Here is a 26,213-nt window from a genome sequence, read left to right on the forward strand (position 1 = left end):
ATTAGGTAAAAGGCACTATGCTGAGCATTATGGGTTTTAACAAGTCTATTAATTTCATGGTCCTTGTCAGTCAACTGATTTTTTAAAGTTTTTTCCAAATAGTGTAGGAGGCTGAGGTTATAAAATGAATGGTCAAAATGATGTGGTACATAGAGAGAAATGGGAAGTGGGTGAAAAAGAGAGTTTTACAATGTTTGGACAGAGTTTTACAGTGTCTGGATTCACCTCCAAGTTGGACTGAAAGCCAGCATGGCCGTGTCCAGTGCAGAAAGGAATGGGATTTACCGCCGAGAAAAGCCGCTGTTTGGGTTGTCAGTAGAGACCAGTCCGTCACCAGGCAGGACGGGCGAAGCCATCCATAGAAGACGTTTTGTCTCACGTGCAAAACGTACAGCAGTACACACGGGTCGGAGGGGGCTTCCCATTTTTAGTTTCAGGCAGTTTTGTAGCAGAAAAACTTGCAAAAGACACTTCTAATGCCGGCACTAACTACACGAAAGATCTGAGTTCTTTCACCCAGGATAACAGCGCCCTCTCTCCTACCATTCCATCGGGGATAAGCTGCTAGTCTTTTGGGGGCACGGAGAATTACCCGGCCTTGAAACTGTCTCTTCACTTGCAAAGGTACGAAAACCTTCCACTTGAACTAGGACAAATTCCCTCTGGGTCTCCTTAGAAAGAAGTGCGCAGGCGCCCTCCCCCAAAGCTGTTTCCGGGACATGCCTCCTTGTCATTCCGGATTCCTCGGATTGTGAGGTCCGTGCGCAGGCTCCCGAGCCATTGGGGACAGCGGAGCTGCGTCCCGCATGTAGTGCGGTGCTCCCCTCCGTTCGACACAACTCCGGCCCTTCTCTCATCCGGTCCTTGGGGCGGGTTTGTAGGCCCGCCTTCTCCTGGCTGCCAAAGCCTTCCTTCCGCCAACTGGGTCCGCTCCTGACAGCAACACTGCTTCTCTTCCACAGCTTGGCGACAGGGGCTTCCCCTCAACTGCCGCGGGTGCGGCAGAACAAGTTACGGAGAGCCCGCGGCCCGCGGCCGCCGTAAGTCCTGGGGGGCGACTGGGGCGTCGGGGGCCGTAAACGAGTGTTGAGCACCTTTTCCATCCGCGTCACCCCGGGGGATGTGGAAGCCAGTGACTGATGCGGTGTGGCCTAACCCGTTATCTTTGGTTCTGGAATCATTAAATTTCGTGGGTCATATTTGGGAGGGGCTCGCGAACAGGGACGCTGTCGGCTGATGCCTTTATTGTGCACCTTGCCTATCATCTCCCCTGGCGTCCATCATTGGTGAAGCATAGGAGACGACCCGTCGAGGAGAGTTGGACGGCGGCCCAGCGTCTTGGTCGAGCCGGTGTGTTTAATACCAAAATCAGAGTTCCGGTATGCTGTCGTTTTCGGCAGAGTAATAAAAGCATTGCTTTTTAACAAGGCGGGTTATGAATACTTGTATGTTGCAAGTAAGTACCTGTCCATTCTAGGAGAAAATGTATATTTAAAGAAGAGTAAGTTATTACTCCTATAAAGAATAGCTGGGGTTGGTGTGGAGGTGCGGAATACCGGTACCCTACAAGCAGTCTTAGGTGCATACCCTACCTTTCCAAAGCAAATCCGCACCCTCACTTCTGTTTCAATATCCACGAATTTAGGCTCCATTCTTTTCCGAATTCCGGTAGCCAGTTTGCATTTGTATATTGCCTAGTGACACTTATTTGTTGTTCCTTTTCAGAGCTGCTGTGTACAATATTAGGAAGCGAGTTGATGTATACGAATGTTTGTAGTTTGTGCTAATGAATCATTTTCAGTGAAATAAAATGGGTTGGATCGTTAAGACAATACTTAATGTCGCTTCATAAATTTCCAAATGTTTGCTTAATGTTTCTTGGATTATGTGGAAATCTTCGGATTTCTTAGTAGCTTTGCGATTTAGGAGTCATTCTTTTTCTATTCTGGTTGTCTAATTCACCCTTATTCAAATCTAAGATAGTGTGGCAAATATTAATATCAGGCTTGAATTTTATTTTTTTAAAATAAAGAGAAATTTCAGCAAATGAAAAGAAAAGATTACCTACGTAAATTCTGCCTTTAATCTTTGTAGAAATATCACTTTCTGTTTGCAGTTGGTACAACCAGTTGAATTACAACAGGCTTTCTTCAAAAACTAACCATGAAGATAAATCAGATTGCTTTCTAGATTCTAAATAAATATAAACGAAATATTTTATAAATTTGCTAGATTTCAACACCCACTCCATCTGTAGAAGCTGCTATTTATTATTTTCAATGAAGAATTTTGTGTAATGCTTCCAAATTTATATCTTTTGCCTTTTAAAGGCTTATATACTTTTATATTGCATCAACTCAGTTCTTTATTGTATGCATATTTTTTGGATTTTTTTTTTAAAGTGAGATGAGAAAAGGTACCTAAAAATTAGCTTTTCAAGAAAAACCTGTATGTACATTTGGGTTTTTTCATTGATTTTAGATTTTTAATGTTTGCTTAAAATATGCTAGCTAGCATTAACTGAAGAAAGCATTCTAAATGAAAGTCTAAATGATTCTTTCTGGAAGTGGAAAGACCCAAGTGTCAAAAATTGTGGGTCTCTTTTTCTTTTAAATTTGTCTAACTAATTGATGTATACAGTTCTCTTTTGTTTAAATAGAGTATGGAATGTACAGAAAAGATAGAAAATAGTTTTTTAAGTTGCAAAGTTGACTGCAACAGGCAATGCTTTTCTCTTTTCCCCATTCATTTCTTTCCGGATTTAAGCAGACCAAAGTAGGTTGGGAAGATTTTTTTCTACAAGAATTATCTATTTTCATTTTCTTCAAAGGCCTTTTATTTTGTAATCTTAACTTTACTGAATGAAGTCATCAAATGTAACTTTGGTTTTATTTATCTTAACAGATGCAGTTTATGTTGCTTTTTAGTCGTCAGGGAAAGCTTCGACTGCAGAAATGGTATGTCTCACTATCAGACAGAGAGAAGAAAAAAATCACAAGGGAAATTGTTCAAACTGTTTTAGCACGTAAACCTAAAATGTGCAGCTTTCTTGAGTGGCGAGATCTGAAGATTGTTTACAAAAGGTATAATTTTTATTTATCAGAAATTTGGAAGTAGAATCAAATGTTAGGTCATTTGTAGTGTGGAAATTGTAGACTTTTGAGGGCGAACATTTATAAATAGTAAAATTTTTGATAAACCTATTTAGGTAGAAACTTTGTTTTTTAAAATAACTTTTTTATTACCCAGATTAAATCTTAAAAGCAGGGGAATACTTTTAACTCAGTTTACAAATAATGTTCATGTTTACCTTCTAGAAAAATTCAGTGAACTCGTTTTCTTGCAAATTATGTAGGGTCAATATTTTAAGTCATCAGTTCTTTAATTTAGGTAAGAATAGATAAGAGAATGTAATAATGCATTCTCCCACTCCACTCCACCTCTCCTTATGACTCTGTAATGATTGATATTGATAAGGCTTTTTTCTTCATTTTCAAGTCTTATTCAATTATAAACACATCTTAAATATGATGTTCAGTCATTTAGTTGTTTAAATACATTTATTTTGTAACTTACGTTTGTGTACAGGATCTGGTTTTTAGGTAGGTTTATTAATTTGAAGTAAAATGAAGCAATGGTAGAAGTGTGAATAATTATCAATTTTGCCACGGATAACTTCTTTAAAATTTGATCTCATAGTCCATCTCATGGATTTCTCTTAACACTGAAGTTACCAAAAATATGCTATCTTAATTATTATTGGAAATAGCATATTCTTTATTAGTATCTGAAGCTTTAAAAAATTTAGAACGAATTTTTAAAGATTCTTCTGAGAAGGTTAAAAGAAATGTAATTTCTTTTATAGAACATCTGGGCCATATTTACTTTGTTTCTTCCCCATTCCTATTCCCTTTAAGCTCTTTAATTTAAAGATAAATAACTACCTTAATGGTTCGGCGGCTGCCTTCGGCTCAGGTCATGATCCTGGAGTCCTGGGATCGAGTCCCGTATCGGGCTCCCTGCTCGGTGGGGAGTCTGCTTCTCCCTCTGTCCCTCCCCCCCCCATGTAGTCTCTCTCTCTCTCATTCTCGCTCTCTCAAATAAATAAAGTCTTCAAAAAAATGTTAAAATTAAAAAAAAAATAAATAACTACCTTAATGAGTTCAAGTAAAGACAAGACAGTTTCTGTATGTAAAAAATTGTTTCTTACATGGGAAATGTGCAGGAAACTAATGGTATGGATGCTGTGAGGATTAAAAAGAAGTTTGATTTTTTTTTATCTGCTTTCATTTATTTCACTCGATATGGTTGGTGATATCTTTGTTGGAATGGTGGCAGAACAAATGGAGATTATAGAACATACAGTTTAAATATTCTAACAGAATGAATTTGATCATTTTTGTTTTTTTTTAATATTCAGTGTTATTTTAGTGTTTACTAAGAAAATATCATAGAAAACCATAGAAATTTAGAGCTAGGAGATACCTAGTTAAGATAGAACCTAATAAGTAGAACAAGTAGAAGTGGAGCTGCGATTGTAAAGTCAGGAATAGGGAGCCTGTGCCTTTGTTCAGTTGGCTTCTGTCTTCTGCATAGAGTTTCTCAGAAATCTGTTGCTGTTGATCAAACCTCAAATTCAAGGAGTCTTGTCTGAAGGGTGAATGACATGCCACTAAAAGTCAAATTTTAATCATAGAGATAAAAAGACCTCACAGATAAGGGATCAGATTTATATTTCTTAAAAGATTATTGTAATAAGAAAATAATTGAAGTTGTATACTTCTGAGACTGAGTCCTAAGAGATAACTTAAGAAGATATTATAATGAGGTCCTGAACAAGGACAGTGGCCCTCAGCAGGTGGAAAGGAAAGTTCTAATAAAGGTAAATTTTGTAAGACTTGGTTATTCATAGAAGTAGGGAAGGCAATGAATGAAGGAGGGTAGAGGGGTGATTTCTGGTTCAGCTCAGTAGGAAAATGATAAACTGGAGAACTTGGCTCATTTTTTAGGTGGTTTGTGATGCCTGTGTGACTTGCATTTGCCAGTGTTTAGTTTTCTGATGGAGTGAGTATGCTGAAAAGTATGTTGAAATTTTTGATATAAATTGTTAATTAGCAGCATTTAGCATTTGGCAAAAGGAATAAAAGAAAAAAACCTCCAGAGTGGAATAAAAACGAAAAACAATGAGCATATAATCAGTGTAAAGTCCTGGACTCCCCAAGATTATCCTCACATCTGACACCAGATATAAAATCAGGGTTTTCTAAGGCTACCCTCAGGTTCATAACTCACTTTAAGTTAATTTCATCATAATTCACAAAACTTATTGAAAAGTAGTATATTCATGGTTACTACGGGGAAAGGATCCAGATTACAATAAGCCAAGAAAAGAGGACCGTAGCATACAGTTCAGAAGAGTTCCAGGCTTGAACTTTCTGACTGGTTTCTCTCACTGGAATTATGTGACCTTCTCTATGCTGTAATGTCTAAAAATACATATAAACATTCTAACCAGGGAAGTCGTGGTGACCAGTTTTTATTGGGGTTTGCTTGGTCACATAAACATAACTGAATGGCCTACTTCAGCTGATATATGGTGGCCCAGAACCCCCACTGTAAATGATTCTCAGCATAGACTATGTGGTACGCCCAATGCCTCCAGGTAAACAAAGATACTCTCGTCGGGCAGGGAATTGCAAGATGTTAGATATTAGAGATAATCTTCTAGAACCCAGATGTCTTTTTGGGCAAGGCTGTTCCTCTAGTATACAATCAAAAAGATAATTTATTTAAAAATAAGATTACTAGTTCAAATATGGCTCAAAATGTCAGATAAAGTTCCCAATTAAAATGAAGAAATAATCCATTAGATTTTACAGTGGGGCATTTCATGAATGTCTTTTGCCAAAACATTTTCAATAGAGTAATAGAGGCAGAACTCTCCATGTAGTGAAATGCAATGTGAAGAAATGAAGAAATTTAAAAGGCAAATGTAGACTATTTGGGGGAACTTTGCCATGAAAGAAAAGAAGAGGTAGTATCCACCCATACTCCTAGGACTGGGAGATAGGGCTTCAAAAAGGATTGAGAACCTTAAGCTTGTTTATACATAGAGGGAGTCCCTGTTAAAAGAGGAAGATTTGAAAGTGCTTTCAAGAGAGTAAGTCCCATGAGTCAAAGTTCCTGTATTTGAAGTAAAAGGGCTGTTAAATGGATGAAAGGAGAAGCAGTACACATATCAATCAGCCTGTCCCTTCCTTTTAATAGCTATAGTATGTAATCTATTGTGATTGATACTTGAATTGAGGGAAAATTCACATGAAAAAGTTTTGTGTCATTTGTAATCAGTGTACCTATTAAAATCCCCTCCCCCTGTTTTGTATTGAAGACTCATTTATGCTACTACTTAATGAACTATTTTTTGTTGATATAAACAGGTGATTTGTTTTCTCTAGCCCCGCTGGAAGAGGAAAGATCTTTTAAGCAAGAGAATTACTTTTGAGCATCAGAGAAATTCTGATATTTTGCTGTTCACATCAACAAGTGGTCTTTATATCTTCATTAACTTATACATTGTGTTCTGTCTCATCCATATTCTTATCCTGAATATCTCTTATGCAGATTTTCCCTATTTGGGAAAGAAAGATAAGAGACTAAGGACAATACAGTTGAAAAAAAAAAACAACACATTGAAAAGTGTAGAGACTTCAGTTTTATTCCGTTTCTACCACTAGCATTTTCCCTTTGTTTCCTCCTCTCTACAGAAAATGTTCTTAAAGATTGCTTGAAGACAGAATATTGAATGCTTTTTTTTGGGCTGGGGGGAAGAGGCGCTGAATTTACATTTACTATAAAATAAACATACTTCCAAATTATCATTTTGAGAATTTGTTAAAGAATATTGCTGAACAGATTTTCTTTAATAGCAAAACAATTTTTATTAATATACCAGTGGGTATGACATTCAGCTATATTCATGGACAGTCAGTCTATAGATATTTAGCTGACGGAGAAGTCAAGTGTTTTGAATATATGAATAGATACTTCTATATGTTTTTGAAAGCTAATAATTAAAAGAAGCTGTGTTAAAAACAACGCAGATAATTTCTTACTGCTCTGGGTTTTTTTCTTTAACAATTTTGAGATATAACTAGCATATCAGATAAATCAGTCATTCAAAAGTGTATAATACGGTGGCTTTTAATATATTTAGTATATTCACAGAGCTGTGCATCCAGTATGATCAATTTAGAACATTTCCAGTACTTCTCCCCAAAAACCATGTAGCTTTTAGCTGCCACACTACCCAAAATCCATCCCCCTTGCCTTATGTAACTAATCAACGTACAGCCTTATAGATTTACCTGTTGCACACATTTCATGTAAATGGACTTCTAAAACATGTGATCGTAAAACATGTCACTGATTTCTTTAACGTAGCATTACTTTTCAAAGATTTATTGTAGCATGTATTAGTATTTCATTTCTTTTCCTTGTTACATATATTCTGTTATATGGATAGGCAACATTTTATGCATTAATTAGTTGATGGACATTTAAGTTGTGTTTACTTTGGGGGTATTATAGGTAAAGTGAGCATTTGTGTACAAACTTTTTGTAGACCTAGTTTTTATTTCTCTTAGGTTTATACCTAAGAGTAGAATTCCTGGGTCATAAAGTAACATTTTGAGGAACTGCTAAACTGTTTTCCAAAGCGTATGTACAATTTTACATTTCTAGTAACAGGTTGTGAGGATTCCAATTTCTCCTCACCTAGGCCAACAGATGTTATCTGTCATTTTTTATTATAACCATTCTATTAGGTATAAAATGGTATCCCATTGTGTTTTCCTAGGTTGATATAAAATTCACATAAACCATTAATCCTTACATTATTCATTATTTTTACTGTATTTACAGAGTTGTGCAATTATCACCCAGCTGTATCACCTCTATTTTCATCATCACCAAAGAAACTTCACACATATTAGCAGTGACTACATATTTATTTCTGTCCATTTCTCTTGTGACCTTAATTTTTTCTGTCAGGGTAGGTTTATCTTCTTCTGGACATTTCAAGTAAGTGGAGTCATGTGAAATGGGCCTTTTGCATATTACTTTTTTCATTTAAAATAATGTTTTCAAGATTTGACCATGCCATAGCACATATCAATAATTCAGTCCTTTTTATGATGCATAATATTCCATAGTATGGATTTACTACATTGATTATTCATTCATCTGTTGGTTGACATTCGAATTGTTTCTAATTTTTGGCCATTATGAATAGTGCTACTATGAACATTCATGTACAAGTATTTTCTTGACTACCTGTTCTCAGTTCTTTAGCGAGCTAGGAGTGGAATTGCTGAGTTGTAAGATAATTTTGTGTGTATCCTTCTGAGGTTATGCCAAATTTCTGTGATGGCTCTAGTAGTTTACATTCCTACTAGAAATGTACAAGAGTTCTGGGGCACCTGGGTGGCTCATTTGGTTGTGTCAGATTCTTAGTTTCAGCTCAGGTCATGATCTCAGAGTCAAGAGATGGAGACCCATGTCAGGCTCTGTGCTCAGCAGAGAGTCTCCTTGAGGATTCTCCTCCGCCTTTGCCCTCTGCCCCTACCCCCTCAAAAAATATTTGTATGTATAAATGTACAAGCTGAGTTTGAATTTCTCTGTAAGTTTGCCAATACTTAATTTGCTTTTTTCCCTTATTATAGCCATCCTGGTGAGTGTGAAGTGATATTGTGGTTTCAATTTGCATTTTTTTAATGACTAATGATATTGAGCATCTTCTTGTGCTTTTTGGTCATTCATTTATCTTCTGTGGAGAAAAGTCTACTCGAGTTCTTTGCCTATTACTTATCATAAAAAGGTGCTGGATGCTTTGTGCATCACTTGAAATGATTATGTGGTTATTATCTTTCATTCATTCTCTTACTGTAGTGTATTATAACAATTTTTTTTTCTGTATGTTGACCACCCTTGAATTTTTTGAAACCATATGTGGTCATAATGTACAGTCCTTTTAACATGTTGATGGATTCAGTTATTCTGTTGAGGAATTTTGTATCTGTATTTATAAAGGAAATTGATCTTTAGTTTTCTTGTGAAATCTTTATCTGGCTTTGCTTTCATGGTAATGGTTGCATCCCAAACTAAGTTAAATTCCTCCTCCTCTCTCTTTAGGGAAGAATTTAAAGATTGTTATTAATTGTTCTGTAAATATAGTAGGATTTACCATTGAAGCAGTCTGGTCATGGGCATTTCATTGTTGGGAGGTTTTGCCTACCAGTTCAGTCTCTTTACTTGCTAGAAATTTATTCAGATTTTCTGTTTCTTTAGTCATTTGACATTTTGTGCATTCCTTTGAATTTTCCATTTTGTCTAGATTGTCTAATTTGTTGGTATTCAGTTGTTTTTAGTGTTCTGATATACTTTTTCATTGCTGAAAGTTAGTAGTAATGTTCCCACTTCTATTTCAGATTTTAGTAACCAGGATCCTCTAGTTTCTTGGTTGACTCTGTTGTTCTTGTTGTTGCTTTTTGCACTTTACGTATGTAGTACCACTGCTGGCTTCCACAGTTTCTGAATAACAATCAGCACTTAATATTATTGAGGATCTGTGTACTTGGTGAGTTTCTTCCCTCTTGATGCTTTCAAGAATATGTCTTTGTCTTTGGCAATTTGAATATAGTCTGTTTCAGTATAGAGCTCTTTGAACTTTTCTGTGTGGAATTGCTAGAGAATATTGAATGTGTAAATTCATTTCTTTGATCACATTTGGAAAGTTTTTGGCCATTTCTTCAAATATTCTCTAGTGTCTGTCCAGGCTTTTTCTGAGTATGTGTCCAGCCATGGACATACATGTGATGTTCTAAACTACCCAAAATACCTCAGGAATCTTAAAAACTCTCTTTCCCCATCATGTCTCCTTTCCCACTCTCTCACAAGCCTTTAGGTCTGCTTTGCTCTCTATTGCTTCTCCCAGCTATTATCTCCTGCCCATTGTTGGTGCAGCCAATAATTTTGCATTTAAACACTTTGGGTAAAAGCTGCCTGTGAAGTTATCCTAGCCCTGTGAATGCTCACAGCTGGGAGAAAAAATCTTTATTATATTACTTACCCTGGGCCCTTTACTTAACTAAGCCTTGTTCTGTGGTTAGGGTCATTGTGGTGTTTCAAATGACAGTATCTTCAATAAATCCTCTATTTTCTTCTTTGCTTACTTGTCCTTTGAACTAATCATGGAGTGTATTTTGTTTTAATTAAGTAAGCGCAAGAAAAAACCTGGATCAGGGTCACCTGGGTGGCTCAGTTGGTTAAGCAACTGCCTTCGGTTCAGGTCATGATCCTGGGATCGAGCCCCACATCGGGCTCCCTGCTCTGTGGGGAGCCTGCCTCTCCCTCTCCCTCTCCCCTGCTTGTGAGCTCTATCAAATAAATAAATAAAATCCTTAAATTAAAAAAAACCCTGGATCAGCTGTGTTTTAAAATACTCATAGAAAGGAGCCTGAAAGAAAGTATAAAAAAATATGTTAGCCTTAATTTCTCTTTCTTCTGTCTTGTAAAAAAAAAAAAAATGTTACCCTTTCTAGTTTATGTGATTGAATGATGTTTCTTCTTTTTCCCTGTGTGTATTTTTCGGAATTTCTCTTAGAAGCATTTATTATTTTTTTAGTCTAGAAGAAAAGTAATCTGGACTATTAGAAGAAAGAAAATTTGTAAGTCTGGGGATTTTCACAATAGTGTATAAAAATGTATTTAGAAAACACAAGTACAGGGTAAAATTTTATCCCACATTTATATTTTGTTACAGATATGCTAGCTTGTATTTTTGCTGTGCTATTGAGGATCAGGAAAATGAACTGATTACTCTGGAAATAATTCATCGTTATGTGGAATTACTTGACAAATATTTTGGCAGTGTGAGTAGTATTGTAAGAAATTGAATGCCATAGTATTTTTTTAACCTTCATGATGAGTTTATCATTTGTTTTACGGATTCTCTTTAAATGCTACTGTTACTGAGAGGTAAAGAATGACTCAGCTTCCTGTAAGTGTGAGTAGTCAGTTAACTCAAATTCCTTTCACCTAGGGGAGAAGAACCATGAGAGACTATGGACTCTGAGAAACAAACTGAGGGTTCTAGAGGGGAGGGGGCGTAGGGGGATGGGTTAGCCTGGTGATGGGTATTAAGGAGGGCACGTTCTGCTTGGAGCACTGGGTGTTAAACACAAACAATGAATCATGGAACAGTACATCAGAAACTAATGATGTAATGTATGGTGATTAACATAACACAATAAAAAAAATTCCTTTTACCTAGAGAACTATTCATTTATTTATAGTACTAAGAATAAGATTTAAGATACTGGAATTGGAAGTTCAACTGCAAATAGTTTACTGTTTTGAAAATGTTTAGTATGGAATTTAGATTTGAATAGCAGCTATATTTACTTGTTAAATAAGTACGGAAACAATAGTTTTGAAGGTAGAAAAATTTTGTTGGGAACATGCAAAATCAAATATTATTTAGCTTGTAGACATTGTGTTTTCAGGTACTTCAAATTTGAAAGGTAAGTTGGTGATGCTTTGACTAGTATAATTGCTATTTTACAAGGAGTTAAGATTGATTGACTGTGTTAGGTTTTATTTTACCACCTAATAGCATATAAGCAAAATTTGCTTCCTTTAGTTTAACATTATTATTATTCTTACTATTTTTGCTTTTTAGGTGTGTGAACTTGATATCATCTTTAATTTTGAGAAGGCTTATTTTATTTTGGATGAGTTTCTTTTAGGGGGGAAGTTCAGGAAACATCCCAAGAAAAATGTCCTAAAAGCAATTGAGCAGGCAGATCTACTTCAGGAGGTAAGCTACTTCTACTAGTCTTCTTTACTAGGACTATCATGTTTTGCTGTTGCTAGAGAAGTCTTGGTCATCATCCTTATACTTTCAGAAAGTACTCAGAAACATAGGTGGAATATAGTGTTCATGTGCAGGCTATTTATTTCTTATAACACATGTTCAGTCACATCAACTCAATTATCAATGGATATTATTCACTTTGAAAATGGTCTGTCAGTGTTCTCTCTGTGCCTATTTTTAGCACTCAGAATATCAGCCTGAGTTTTTAGTAGGTAGACTACATTAAGAAGGGAAAAAAAAGAATCAGTTAACATTAATATTTCAAGAACTTTATTATATATTGTTTTAGTTACTTAAGAAAACCTCCTTTTTTTAGGCTGGGTAATTGAGCCTGGCATTTCTTTCCCAGTTGGTCCTTATTTTCATTTGATGCCTGATAAGTGTAAATGTAGCAAAGCAGATTAGAGTTTTCTTAGGGTTTTTTTTCCCTTTTTTTCACCTTTGAGGAAATGTGTTTCTCAATTTTCTTCATATTTTTCCATTAGTTCTCACAGTTGTTAGGATTTGGTAAATCAGGTATACTCCATTCATGTATTTTTTAAAAATTTAACTTTTTTATTTTCTTAGGGTATATGTAAAATAAAATTTACCATTTTAACTGTTTTGCAGTGCATAATTCAGTTTCACTAATTACATTCACAGTGTTGTGCAACCATCATCACTCTCCATTTCCAGAACTTTTTATCATGCCCATACTGCAACACTCAACCATTAAATAGTAGTTTCATCTCCCTGCTACCCTTTACCAGTCCCGGTAATCTCTATGCTGTTTTCTGCCTCTTTCCGGTTCTACTTCATATTGTTTTGTGTCTGGCTTATTTCACTTAGCATAATGTCCTCAAGCTTCAACCATGTTTTACCATCAGAATTATGGCTGAATAATATTCAGTTGCATTTACATGTCATACTGTGTCCATTCATCCATTCATCCATTGATGGACACTTCGATCATTTCCACCTTTTGGATATTGTGAAAAATATGTTACTATCATGGGTATAGAGGTATCTGTCTGTGCCTGCTTTAAATTTTCTTGGGTATGTATATACCTAAAAATAGAATTGGTGAGTCACGGTAATTCTTGGTTTAACTTATTGAAGAATAGTCAAATTGTTTTTCACAGTAGCTGCTCCATTAGTGCTTTCCACCAGTAAAATACAAGGTTTTCAGTCTGTTCTCACTCTTGCCAGTAGTTGCTTTGTTGTTGGTGGTGGTGGTGGTATTGTTGTTATACCCATTCTAGTAGGTATGAAGTACTATCCTGTACTTTTGATTTGTATTTCCATAATGACTAATGATTTGGGACATCTTTTCATGTACTTGTTCTCAGTTTATATCTTATTTGGAGAAATGCTTATCCAAGTTCTTTGCCATTTTGAATTGGTTTGTCTTTTTGTGGTTAAACTGCCATAGTTTTTTATATATTATGAAAATTACGGGTGCCTGGGTGGCTCAGTCAGTTAAATATCTGACTCTTGATTTTGTCTCAAGTCATCACCTCAGGATTGTGAGATTGAGCCCCAAGTCGGGCTCTGTGCTCAATGGGGAGTCTGCTTGAGATTCTCTCTCTCCCCCTTTCCCACCCCTCCCTGTCTCTTGAAGGAAGAGAGGAAGGAAAGTATTAAATGTATGTCAAGTATATGATTTCCAGATGTTTTTGCCCATTCTGTATGTTAGCTTTTGATCTTGTTGATTAAATCCTTTTTTGCATAGAGGTGTTAATTTTGAAAAGTGCAATTTATCCTCTTTCTTTTGTTAGTAATGATTGTGGTGTTATACCTGTAGATCTGTTGCCATATCCAAGGTCATCAGGTTTACACCTGTGTTTTGCTCTATGAGTTTAAGGTTTTAGCTCTTACATTTATATCAGTGGTCCATTTTGAAATAATTTTTATATATAGTAAAAGTTGAAATGGGTCCATATCTCGTTTTTCATGTGGAAATCCAATGAGTCCAGCAACATGTATTGAGGAGACCATTCTCTAATCATTTAGTGTTCTTGGCACCCTTCTCAAAAAATCAGTTGGCCAACAGGTACATGAAAAGATGTTCAACATCACTAATTATTAGGGAAATGCAAATCAAAACAACAATGAGATATTATGCCTGGCCATCATCATCAAAAAGATAAGAGATAACAAATATTGGTGAGGATGTAAAGAGAAGGGAACCATTGTGCCCTTTTAGAGGCATTGTAATTTGGTATAGCCACTATGAAAAACAGTTTGGTTATTCCCTAAAAGATTAAAATTGGAACTGTTATATCCAGCAGTGCTACTTCTGGGAATATACCCAAAAAAATGAAAACACTTAATTTGAAAAATTATCTGCACCCCTATGTACATAGGAGCACTATTTACAGTAGTCAAAACATAGAAATACAACCCTAAATATCAATGCATGGATGAATGGTAAAAGAAATTGTGAGATAGATGGATAAGTAGATAGATAGGTATAATGGAATATTATTCAGTCATAAAAAAATGAGGAAATCCTGTCATAGGTGACAGTGTGGCTGGACCGGAGGCAATATGCTAAGTAAAATAAGTCAGACAAAGACAGATCTCACATGTGGACTCTACGGGGAAAAAATCATGGAAAAAGAGATCAGAGATCAGATTTGTATTTACTGGGGGTGGAGGAAGGGGGAGTTGGAGGAAGGTGGTCAAAAGGTACAAACTTCCATTTATAAGATAAATAATTATTAGAGGTAGAATGTAAAGCATGATAACTATAATACTGCTGTATGATATATAGGAAAGTTAAGAGAGTAGACGCTATGGTATATGATTACAAGGAGAAATTTTTGTTTCCATTTCTTTTTATTGTATCTAAATGATGATGGATGTTAGGTAATCATTTCACAATACATGTAAGTCAAACTTTTATGCTGCACATCTGAATCTCATACAGTGATGTATGTCAATTAGATCTTAATAAAATTGGGGAAATAAAAAGACTTGTAATACAGATGCTTCTAAGAAAGCTACCTACAAGCTGTGTATATGACAGAATTATTTTACCATTTGGAAGTGATACCCATTCTGTAATGCATGTAGCGCAGCGTTTAAGAAAATTTATAATAAATAGATTACTAATAAAACTGATACAAAAAATCAGTTGGCCCCAGATGTATGATAGGCTTATTTATGGGTTCTCAGTCCTATCTAACTGGTCTGTATGTCTTTTTATGCCAGAGCCAGAACCACACTGTTTTGATTACGGTAGCCTTATATTAAGTTTTGAAATCAGGAAATACGAGATCTCCAGCCTTGGTCTTCTTCAAGGTTGTTTTCACTTTTGAAGATTGGCTTTTGAAGATAGTTTGGTCCTTTGAGATTTTATATGAATTTTAAGATAGATTTTGCAATTTCTGCAAAAGCACCATTGGGATTGCATTGAGTCTGTGGATGACTTTTTGTATAGTTAATCTTAACAATGTTAGTAAGTCTTCAGTTAGTGAACACTGGATATTTTTCCATTTGTGTTTAATTTCTTTTAGCAATGTTTTGTATTTATCAGTGTACAAGTGTTTTACCTCCTTCTTGGTTAGTCTGTTCCTAAATATTTTACTTTTCCTGATGCTATTGTCAATGGCATTGTTTTTTTAAGTTCCTTTTGAAATATTCATTTCCAATGTGTGGAAATAAGACTGATTTTTGCATATTGATTTTTTTTATCTTGCCATTTTGCTGACTTTATTGATTTGATTTTTTTGTGGATTTTGTAGGGCTTTTTCTATAAGATACATGTTATAGCAGACATAATTTTCCTTTTTTCTTTCTAACTTGGATATTTTTTATTCCTTTTTTAATTGCTCTGGTTAGGACTTTAAGGACTATGTTGAATAAAAGTGGAAAGAATGGACACCCTTATCTTTTTCCTGATCTTAGAGGAAAAGCTTTTAGACTTTTCATCACTGAATGTGAGTGTGGACTTTTCATACATACCCTTTATTATCCTTCTGTTCCGGAAATGTTAATTTTTTTAAATCATAAAAGATTATTAAATTTGTCATGCTTTTTGTGCAGCAGTGGAGATGAGTATGTGGTTTTTTTTCTCTGACTTTCTTTTAGTGTGGCTTCTTATGTTGATTGATACTGATATGTTGAATGAACCTGATATTCTAGGAGTAAATTGCACTTGGTGGTGGTATATAATTTTTTTTATTTTGCTTTGAATTGTGTTTGTTAGTAACTTGTTAAGGATTTTTAAATCAGTATTTTTTAGGGATATTCATTTGTGCTTTTCTTATAGTTGCCTTTGTTTGGCTTGGTATCAAAGTAATACTGGCTTAGTAGAATAATTTTGGGAGTGTTTTCTGCTTTTCAATTTTATTGAAGAGTTTGAAGAGAATTGGTGTCAGTTCTTCTTTAAATGTTTGGTGTAACTCAGGTACTGGGCTTGCTTTTCTTTGTTGGGAAGTTTTGATTCCTGATTCAGTCTTATTAGCTACGGATCTGTTGAGATTTTTTATTTCCTTATAGCTCATTGATAGATTGTGTTTCTAGGAATATATACATCTTATTTGGTTATCCAGTTTTGTTGGCACACAGTTGTTCATAATATTCTCTTACAATCCTTTTTTTTATTTTTATAAAAAATCGTTACAATGACCTTTTTGATTTGATTTTAGGGATGTGAATCTTCTGTTTTTTAGTCAATCTAGTTAAAGATTTGTCAGTTCTTTTAAATTGTTTATTTAAATTCAACTTACTTAACATATACTGTATTACTAGTTTCAGGGGTTGTCAATTTTGGTCTCTTCAGAGACCAAACTTTTGGTTTCTTTGATTTTCTCTGTTTTTCCAGCCTCCCTGTTGTTTATCTATGCTGTAAATCTACTATTTTTCTCCCTTCTGCTAACTATGGGTTTAAGTTTGTTCTTTTCCTGTTCTGTAAGGAGTAAGTTTAGGTGTTGGTTTTGAGATCTTTTATCTTTTTTAATGGAAATTTATAGCAAAACCTAGAATTTTAACATTGCATGTTATAATTTTTTTTCGTCTAAAGATAGTTTCTAATTTCTTTGATTTCCTCTTTGACTCATTGGGTATTTAGGATTATGTCATTTAATTTTGTGGATTTATTTGTGGATTTTTCTGATTTTCTTCAGCTATTGATTTCTAGTTTGATTCACTGTGACAGGAAAAGATAATCTCAAATGTATTAAGACTTGTTTGGTGGTCTAATATATGGTCTCATGTGCACTGGAGACGAATGCATATTCGGATGTTGCTGGGTGGAGTATTCTTGTCTTTGTCTTTTAAGTCCACTTGTCTCATAGTATGATTGTTCAAGCTCTAAATTTCCTTATTGAGCTTCAGTCTGATAACACATAGAGTGGCAATAGTATCTTTTCCTCAAAGTAATTACTTGAAAAATGTAAATGGGGATGCCTGGGTGGCTCAGTTGGTTGAGTGTCCGACTTTTGATTTCGGCCCAGGTTATGATGCCAGGGTTGTGAGATTGAGCCCTGCCCTGGGCTCTGCATTGGGTGCGGAACCTGCTTGGGATTCTCTGTCCCTCTCTCTTCCTCTAGTTCTTTGAGCTCGCTTTCTATTCTATGTCTTTGTCTGTAATCTGCAGGCACCCATAGGTCTGCAGCATCCCTACAATTCCTCACACACCATGGCACCTGCCATTATTTTAAGTAGCCTCCAACTTGATATCCAAATTATGCCATTCTTCCCATCATCATTTTGAGTAAGGTGAGGAGATACCATTTCATGGAGTAGCCCCATACAAACCAGAATGTTGCAAGCAAGTTCCACATTTTTTCTTCTAACTCAAGGGAAGACCAGAAATTGGGTGGCTTTGTTCCTACTGGGGTTACTACTGGTTTTAGCCCTGCTGGGGAAACATGTAGTTTAAGGGTAAAGTGAAGATGTCATGAAATTTCTTAGTATTTGAGTTCAGCTTTTGCTTATTTCCGTGTTTGCTTGGTAATTGCAATTTTCTAACTGGCTCTTAGAGTTCTCAGTGATACTTTGGTTTGTGTTATTGTTTATTGGTGTAATAATGGGAGAACAAATGCCTGGAGCTTTCTAGTTCACTGTCTCTTTTATCCCTCTCAAGATGTCTTTATCTGGCTTTGGATCAGAATAATGGTGGCTTCATAATATAAGTTAGGAAATGTTTCCTTCTCTTCTGTTTTTGCAAGTCTCAGTTTCCCAAAGAATCTCCTATAGCTTTCCCTTAAGGCCTTAAGTAGTCAGTTGTAAGTCTTACTTTTGCCCCAAGCACTGCGGTTAATTTGCTTTATATTGTTTTTGTCCAAAGTCTACATGGAAGCCCTTTTGCTGCATGAAAGAACTGAGTGCCTTACATGAATTCTTCAGAGAGCCTGCACACAGTTTAGTATAGATATAGACAGTACTTTACAAAGAAGTTCTACTTTGCTCCTTCCAGAGCCAGAAGGGTCCTACACTAGAAGCATGCCTATCTGTACTTCAGAACTGCCACTGTGGCCTATAGGGAGTGGGTGGTAGTATAGAAAATGCTACAAAGCTTTCCTACCACTTTCAAGTTACCTTTTTCTTCATTCAGAACTTACTTAGTTCCTGTAAACTTGACTGGTTTCCAGTGTCCTGACAAAATTGTTTTTTTTTTTTTTTATGTTATGTTAGTCACCATACACTACATCATCAGTTTTTGATGTGGTGATCCTCCATTCACTGTTTTTGTATAACACCCAGTGTTCCATTCAGTACGTGTCCTCCTTAATACCCATCACCAGGCTAACCCCTCCCCCCACGCACCTCCCCTCTGAAACTCTCAGTTTGTTTCTCAGAGTCCATCGTCTCTCATGGTTCATCTCTCCCTCCAATTTCCCCCCTTCGTTTTTCCCTTCCTTCTCCTAATGTCCTCCATGCTGTTCCTTATGTTCTACAAATAAGTGAATCCATAAGATAATTGACTTTCTCTGTTTGACTTATTTCACTTAGCATAATCTCCTCCAGTCCCATCCATGTTGATGTAAAAGTTGGGTATTCATCCTTTCTGATGGCTGAGTAATATTCCATTGTATAGATGGACCACATCTTCTTTATCCATTCATCTGTTGAAGGACATCTGGGCTCTTTCCACAGTTTGGCTATTGTGGACATTGCTGCTATGAACATTGGGTGCATATGGCCCTTCTTTTCACTACATCTGTGTCTTTGGGGTAAATACCCAGTAGAACAATTGCTGGGTCATAGGGTAGCTCTATTTTTAATTTTTTGAGGAACCTCCACACTGTTTTCCAAAGTTAGAATACTTGCCATTCTAACTGGTGTAAGGTGGTATCTCGATGTGGTTTGATTTGAATTTCCCTGATGGCTAATGAGGAACACTTTTTCATGTGTCTGTTAGCCATTTATGTGTCTTCTTTGGAGAAGTGTCTGTTCATGTCTTCTGCCCATTTTTTGACTTGATTATTTGTTTTTTGGGTGTTGAGTTTGAGAAGTTCTATATAGATCTTGGATACCAGCCTTTATCTGTAGTGTCATTTACAAATATCTTCTCCCATTCTGTGGGTTGCCTCTTGGTCTTCTTGATAATTTCCTTTGCTGTGCAGAAGCTTTTTATCTTGATGAAGTCCCAAAAGTTCATTTTCGCTTTTGTTTCCCTTGCCTTTGGAGACGTGTTTTGAAAGAACTTGCTGTGGCTGATGTCAAAGAGGTTACTGCCTGTGTTCTCCTCTAGAACTTCGATGAATTCCTGTCTCACATTGAGGTCTTTCATCCATTTTGAGTTTATCTTTGTGTATGGTTTTACAGAATGGTCGAGTTTCATTCTTCTGTATATAGAAGAATGATTGGTTTTTGATAGTTCAGCTTGTTTCTTGATGTTTCTTTGAGGGAATGACAGGTTGGCACTGCCTATGCTACCATTTTGCTGCTATCACTCCGTAATTCTTCTTATTATTTTTTTTACTCCCAAGATGTATTAATGTCATGAAGACCCAGAATACTAAATTTATACTTACCCCATTATATTTTCTTGATACATGAGAGAACAAAATGAGTTGATTAATTGTCGGGCTTATATATCATTTAACTAAAACTCAATCTTAAATATTTAAATGTCATTAACGTATTTATTTTTGGCCGAGTCTTTCAGAGATTTCTTTTAAGGTTGTTTTCTCTTACAATGAAGAGGATTTTTCTCCCTAATAAAGGAGAATGGCCTTCATAGCTAATTAATGTTAATCTTTTATTTTAGTAGAATGATTATTGCCTGTGAGGAATACTCTGGCTTATTATCAATCCTTGCCTAAAGAAAAAGATCTGCTCATCTATGTAATTGTAGGGTTGGCTGAGACTATCACATTTTGTAGGTGTTCATACAGGGTTGTTTATTCTCTTTCATAATAAGTCTCTTTTAGGATTTTGAGACTGGATAATGAGTTAATATCCAAAATATATCAAGAATTCTTAACAACTCAACAAAAAACTGATTTTAAAAATGGGCAAAGGACTTGGTAGACATTTCTCAAAAGAAGACATACAAATGGCCAACAAGTGTATGAAAAGATGCGTAATATCCCACCACTCATCAGAACTGAAAAGCACAGTGACATACCACCTTATATGCGGTAGGATGGTTGGTAACAAAAAGCAGAATCTAACAGCTGATGATGAAGATATGGAAATTGGACCCCTTATACACTCAATGGGAATGCTAAATGTACAGTTACTTTGTAAAATAGTATGGAAGTTCTTCAAAATATTAATAGTAGAACTACCATATAATCCAGCAGTCCCTCTTCTGTGTGTCTATCCAAAAAAGAAGCACTCTTCACAATAGCTAAGATATGAAAGCAACCTAAATTTTCATCAGTAGATGAATGGATAAAGGAAATGTGGTATATACATACAAAGGAATATTTAACCTTAAAAAAAGAAGGAAATTCTCAATATGGAACAGCATCATTAACCTTGAGGACATTAGCATATATGAAATAAGCCAGTCACAGAAACACAGATTAAAAATTTAAAAACTAGTACAATTTGTGAAGTCCATTTGTATTTATAATTTTGTCAGGTTTGCCATTTATGTTTTCATATTACCTGAAAAGTCTAATTGTATCACAAGAGATAGCCCCAAATATTTCATTAAATTGTTACTTTCATTGGGAATTTTGCCCTGTTAATTATTTTTATTGGAAATTTTCCCCTGTAAATTAGTATTTTTATTGGAAATTTTGCCCTAATGTGTTAACATCAGAGCTTATAATGCAACTTTTCTAGAGAGAATATTGAAATAGATCCAGAATTTCACTGGAAAAATATTTATTCATAAAATAATATGAATCACTAATGGCATTGATTAAAAAATAGATTCCCCCCAGAAAGTAAGATCTTTTGTAAGAGAATGAATTGCGTTTGTGTTTAACTTATTTTAACTTACAGCTTCATTCCATTACAAGTGGAATGGAAAAAAGAGGTAAGGTAAATATCTCTTTAAAATGTTGGGGAGTGGACTAAGGGTTACTATTTAACTGGCTTTTCTCCATTTAATTGTTTTGTAAGTTTAGGTTGAAATGTATCTACATTTTTTTAGAGTACTTTACATAATTTCATACCTTAAGTATTCAGTGTTTGTGGTTAAATATTAAAGTGAAATACTTTAAAAATACTTAGTATGCATTGCTTTTTAAAATTAATAGTTTTAGCTTTGGGTATTACAGGTATTTTGGGCATGACTCGGAAGAGCCAAGGACCCTCTGCCTAGAAAAAAAATGTACATAATTTTGTCTCTAATGTTAAGGGTTTCTCGTATTACTAGAATTTCATCCATAGACTTTATAAGGGACAGTAAAAAGGTGGTTCTTTTTTCCTGTGGAATTGAGAGACATGTTTTTAAATTTGTAGGCTTGGGCATCTAACACATCTGTTTGGGGAATTCTTTAAAATCTGTGGAGTGTTTTGTTTATTTTCCTAAAGTAATATCCTTAGTTTCAAAGTCATTCTTTTGGCTTTTGTTGTTGTTCATAGCTGAGTTTAATAGTTAGAAATCTGCATTACTATTTAAAATGGCTGATGAGAAACTACTTTTCCTTGGGAAAAATTTTCCTTGGTGATCTGTAGGAGTTTATGATCACATTAAGATGTAATGATTATTACAGTGTAGTAATTTTCATGAAGGCAGTAGTAATAAGATCCTGCTTAACTTAATCCTGATAAACTGGCAGAGTGGATTATTCTAATTGAATTTTCAGTTAACTCAGTATTCAGCAGATGACTATACTGAACATATTTCCATTATTTTTAATAAAATGCTTCATGGTTTTGCGGAAGGTAGGTTGTCATTTTGAATGAGTATCATGATATACATTAAGATAGAAATAGTAAAATGAATCTGAATTCTTGAGCGTTCTTTTAAAGTTAAATATTCAATCATTAAAAAAAACAGCAAAATTTGTTTTTGTTTTACTGTGCACTAAGTGTTGTAGAAGTCTTACTGTATGTCAACTTAATGTATTCTATGTAAGAACATGCCCATTTCTTTTTCTGCCACATTATGAATAGTCTAATAACTGGTGTGCTAAATAACTAGTCATCTTTTTAAAAGAAACATAAAGAGCTGACACACTTATGAAAACCTACTTATGAATGAAGATACACTCAGCTCAGTGTAGATCTAGTATTTTTACAAGTATATATTTCCCTCTCTGCAACTCTAATCCTACTTTTTTATTTTTATTATGTGTGTGATCTTCATATACCTTATTCCTGCCCACAGTTGACATATTTCCTATTGAAAAAAATTTTGACCTATGAACATTTGAGGAATATTTCTTTTTAAACGCATATGTTTCTAAAGATGAAACATCATGAATTTCATCATAATGAAATTTTTTTTTATGATTGAATACTTTAATCTTTGGTTAACCTTGTAAGATTAAAATCTGCAATTATTAAAATGTTTACTAAAGAAAACGAAGAGTTGGAAAACTAGGTTAGCATAAGTAGTGCCATAATCAACAGTGTAGTTTGGTCTCCAAACCAATAATTGATATATTTAAGAACATTAAAACTTAAGTTGTAGGTTTTATGTTACATCCATTCTGTACGAGCTTATGTGTTATCACTTAGTTTCGTCCCATAATAATAGTATGTGGAAACAGTATTCAAGTAAAATTAATTTTTCCATTATATAATGTTTAAGGTAAACATTTCTTAGCAATTTTAAGGATTTCTAATGCCTCATTCATTGAATCATATTTTGCTATATAATGGTATTAAACGGTCTCTCTTTAGGATCTCAAAACTGTCAGAAAATATACAATATATGTTGCTTAGTAGTAAGTATCACTTTAAAGGTATTATTACTAACTTTATTTATAGAGTTAAAATATCATCTGTTTTGGGGCACCTGGATGGCTCAGTCAGTTAAGTGTCTGCCTTCAGCTCAGGTCATGATCTCAGGGTCCTGGGATCCAGCCCTTTGTTGCGCTCAGGGAGCTTGCTTCTCCCTCTACCTTTGCCCCTCGCTTTGCTCGTTCTCCCTCTCTCTCTCTCATCTCTCAAATAAATAAAAGCTTAAAAAATATATATCCATCTGTTTAACTAAGTATTTTTACCAAAATATGGTTTTGGTTTTGTAATATAGTTTAAGTGTGTTTATAGTTAATGATTTCTAGTTATGGTTTTATATTATAGAATATTAAAACCAGGTTTTTAATATTGTATGTGCTTTTATTAAAACATGCATCACATTCAATATAAAAGGAAAAATACCAAATAATTCATTGTTTATATCTAGGGAATTTAATGTCTGATTTAAGTAAGTTATAATTAAACAGTAAATTCAAAACTTAATCAAACTGGTTTACCACTAAAAGAGGGCTTTGAAAGTTATTTCCTAAAGTCTAATATTATGGACATATACAGTAGATCCTTGAACAACAAGGGTTTGAACTGTATAGGTCTGATTGGTGGATTTTTTTCAATAAATACAGTATAGTCCTTATGATTTTTAATAATACTTTCTTTTCTGTATATAATATGTAATACAAAATATGTGCTAATCAATTATTTATGTTATCAGTAAGTTATTAGAATTATTTTATTTGATAATCTAAATGCATGACATAAGTACTATTTTTGTTTTCCACATAAGGAAACAGACCATCCAGTTAAGCAGATAAATAAGATTACAATGTTTAGTGCTCTAAACACATTAAATCTAATGTTTTAACAATTTGTGGTTTTATATAATTTGTATTTTCTTTTTTTTGTGCTATACCATGATTAGGATGCAAAAGTAAGTTTATGTATTTAGTTGATGGATATTATAAAATTAAACTGTTTCTTCCATTAACGTACAGTTCACCTTTAAATTACAAAACTGTCGGTGGTAAAATCTAAAATTTGACTTACTTGGAACCTTTTTCTTTTTTTTGTAATGTGCAAAACCAGCCACAGCAGAAATTTTTCAAAATTTTTCTTAATATTCCTGCTTTGTTTTGTCCTCTTGGAAATTTAACAATGACTACCAATTGTTAAATATGCCTTTTTTGTCCCAGAGCATTATTTCTCTATTTTGCCTCTACCATTGCCTTTGGTTGCTTTTGAAAGGCTTGAGGCAGTAACTCTTTTTGAAGGTTTGCCTATGAATAATTAATTTAACAGAATTTTTTTAAAAAGTATATTTTTATAAAAATGTGACCCAAGAACAGCACAAAAAATAACTTTTGAAGATTTATGGAAAGAAACACTTTTTTTTTCTTTCAATTTGGAGAAGAGGAGTTTAGTTTTAACAGTTTCTCTTTCCTGCATATGTCAGTAGTAGTGATTTCAGAAATTGCTGGTCAGTTTGCAATTTTGTGTTATTAGTATGGTAGGTAATCATTAGGTATTTAAAGAATGCTGAAAATAATTTTTCTGTGATCCCAGGTGTTTTGGACCCCAAACACTAAATAACCACTAGCTATCACTAGTAGAGAGCTCCTGTAATCCTGAGGAGTTTTTTTAAAGGTTGTTTCCCATTTTGCTTTCTTTATTCTCTAAAACATGTACAACCTGCCATGTCAATTTCACACTTTTAAGCCTCTCTAGATCTCCTTACTAGTCTCACATTTTCCCTCCACAGAAAGCTGAAACCCCACGTAGTGTTCTTGAAGAAATTGGACTGACATAACTCTTCTCCCTTGTTGATGACTTCTTGTGGCATTTCACACACTGTAGATGGTCATTGCTGTAATTGTCAAAGTTACTTAATAGTGTTAAATGATGTCTTGTCAGTGTTACTGTTTCATATGCCACTTCTTCAAATCTACACAGAAACATTTTTTGTGCTCCCCAGAGAGAACTTTGGTTAACTAATAAATAAGTTACTTTAAATATGAATTACTCTGATGGAGCACAGAAAAGATACCTTTTATGGATATTTTAGTTTGAAAGTCAGTTCTCTTAAATGACACACCTATATATATATTTTTAAAAGTTAGGTGATATGCATTTATTACATTACTGTTTTTGGCAAAGGAAACTGAAATTATAATGTGAAAGCTGGTACAATAACTAAAAACCGAAGAAGCATTTCAGTATATATTGGTAGACATGTTGCAAATTAAATTAATGAAATTTTAACTCTGCTAGAACTTAAAAAGTACATATATATATATATATATATATATATATGTATATATATATATATATATATTACACTCACATATGTATACATATGAAAGACCTATTGGAAGTTATGTATCTTACAACACAACCAGTTCCGCATAATTTAAGTGACTTTGTTAGAACAATGTTATTTTATGCTAAATTTATCACTTCAGGATTCTGAGCCTGGGGCAAGATAGGCTGTTTCATAACAGTACTTTTTTTCTTCCTTTCTATGGCAAGGACATAGGACTATGAAAGGTTCTTTGTGGTTATATCATTTGATCACCTGTTTTGACATTCCACGAAAAAGTAGAATGGTTGTCAGGAATTCTTCATAACACTGTTTTGACAAAGCACATTGTTCTTACCACAAAGTGTTACAGAAGTCATTGTTTAAAGCATGAATGCTCCTTTGGGGGTGCTTGTTACAGTCAAATTTATTTTGCCTCCTATTGCTTCCCTCCACACAGAAGTACTGCATACTTTACGGCAGTATCCTTCTGTGGCATATGACACTTTGCTAGTTATCAAAAGGCTTAAAAAAAAAAACTTTCAAGTGAAAGAGTTGAATGACCTAAAATAGCATCAGTAGTGCCTATATTTTTTAAAGTTCTATAATTGTTTCACTGTCATTTTTATAAATACTTGTATGTACGTAAACATATCTTCACAGTTT

General features: G+C 34.5%; 1 protein-coding gene across 1 annotated transcript; it reads left to right on the forward strand.

The window, feature by feature from the left end:
* The first annotated feature begins 748 nt into the window (after positions 1-748).
* LOC148162083 (AP-1 complex subunit sigma-2-like) lies at positions 749-25,511 on the forward strand. The gene is made up of 5 exons (XM_088020297.1): positions 749-1,040; positions 2,905-3,083; positions 10,820-10,928; positions 11,738-11,875; positions 25,011-25,511. The coding sequence occupies exons 2-5, from the start codon at positions 2,905-2,907 to the stop codon at positions 25,056-25,058; spliced, it is 474 nt and encodes a 157-aa protein (XP_087876423.1). The 5' UTR covers positions 749-1,040; the 3' UTR covers positions 25,059-25,511.
* The last annotated feature ends 702 nt before the right edge of the window (positions 25,512-26,213 follow it).

This window comes from Eumetopias jubatus, unplaced genomic scaffold, assembly GCF_037043125.1.
Source record: "Eumetopias jubatus isolate StellerSeaLion01/CBP00866 unplaced genomic scaffold, mEumJub1_p1.0 scaffold_23, whole genome shotgun sequence".
Lineage (NCBI taxonomy): Eukaryota > Metazoa > Chordata > Mammalia > Carnivora > Otariidae > Eumetopias > Eumetopias jubatus.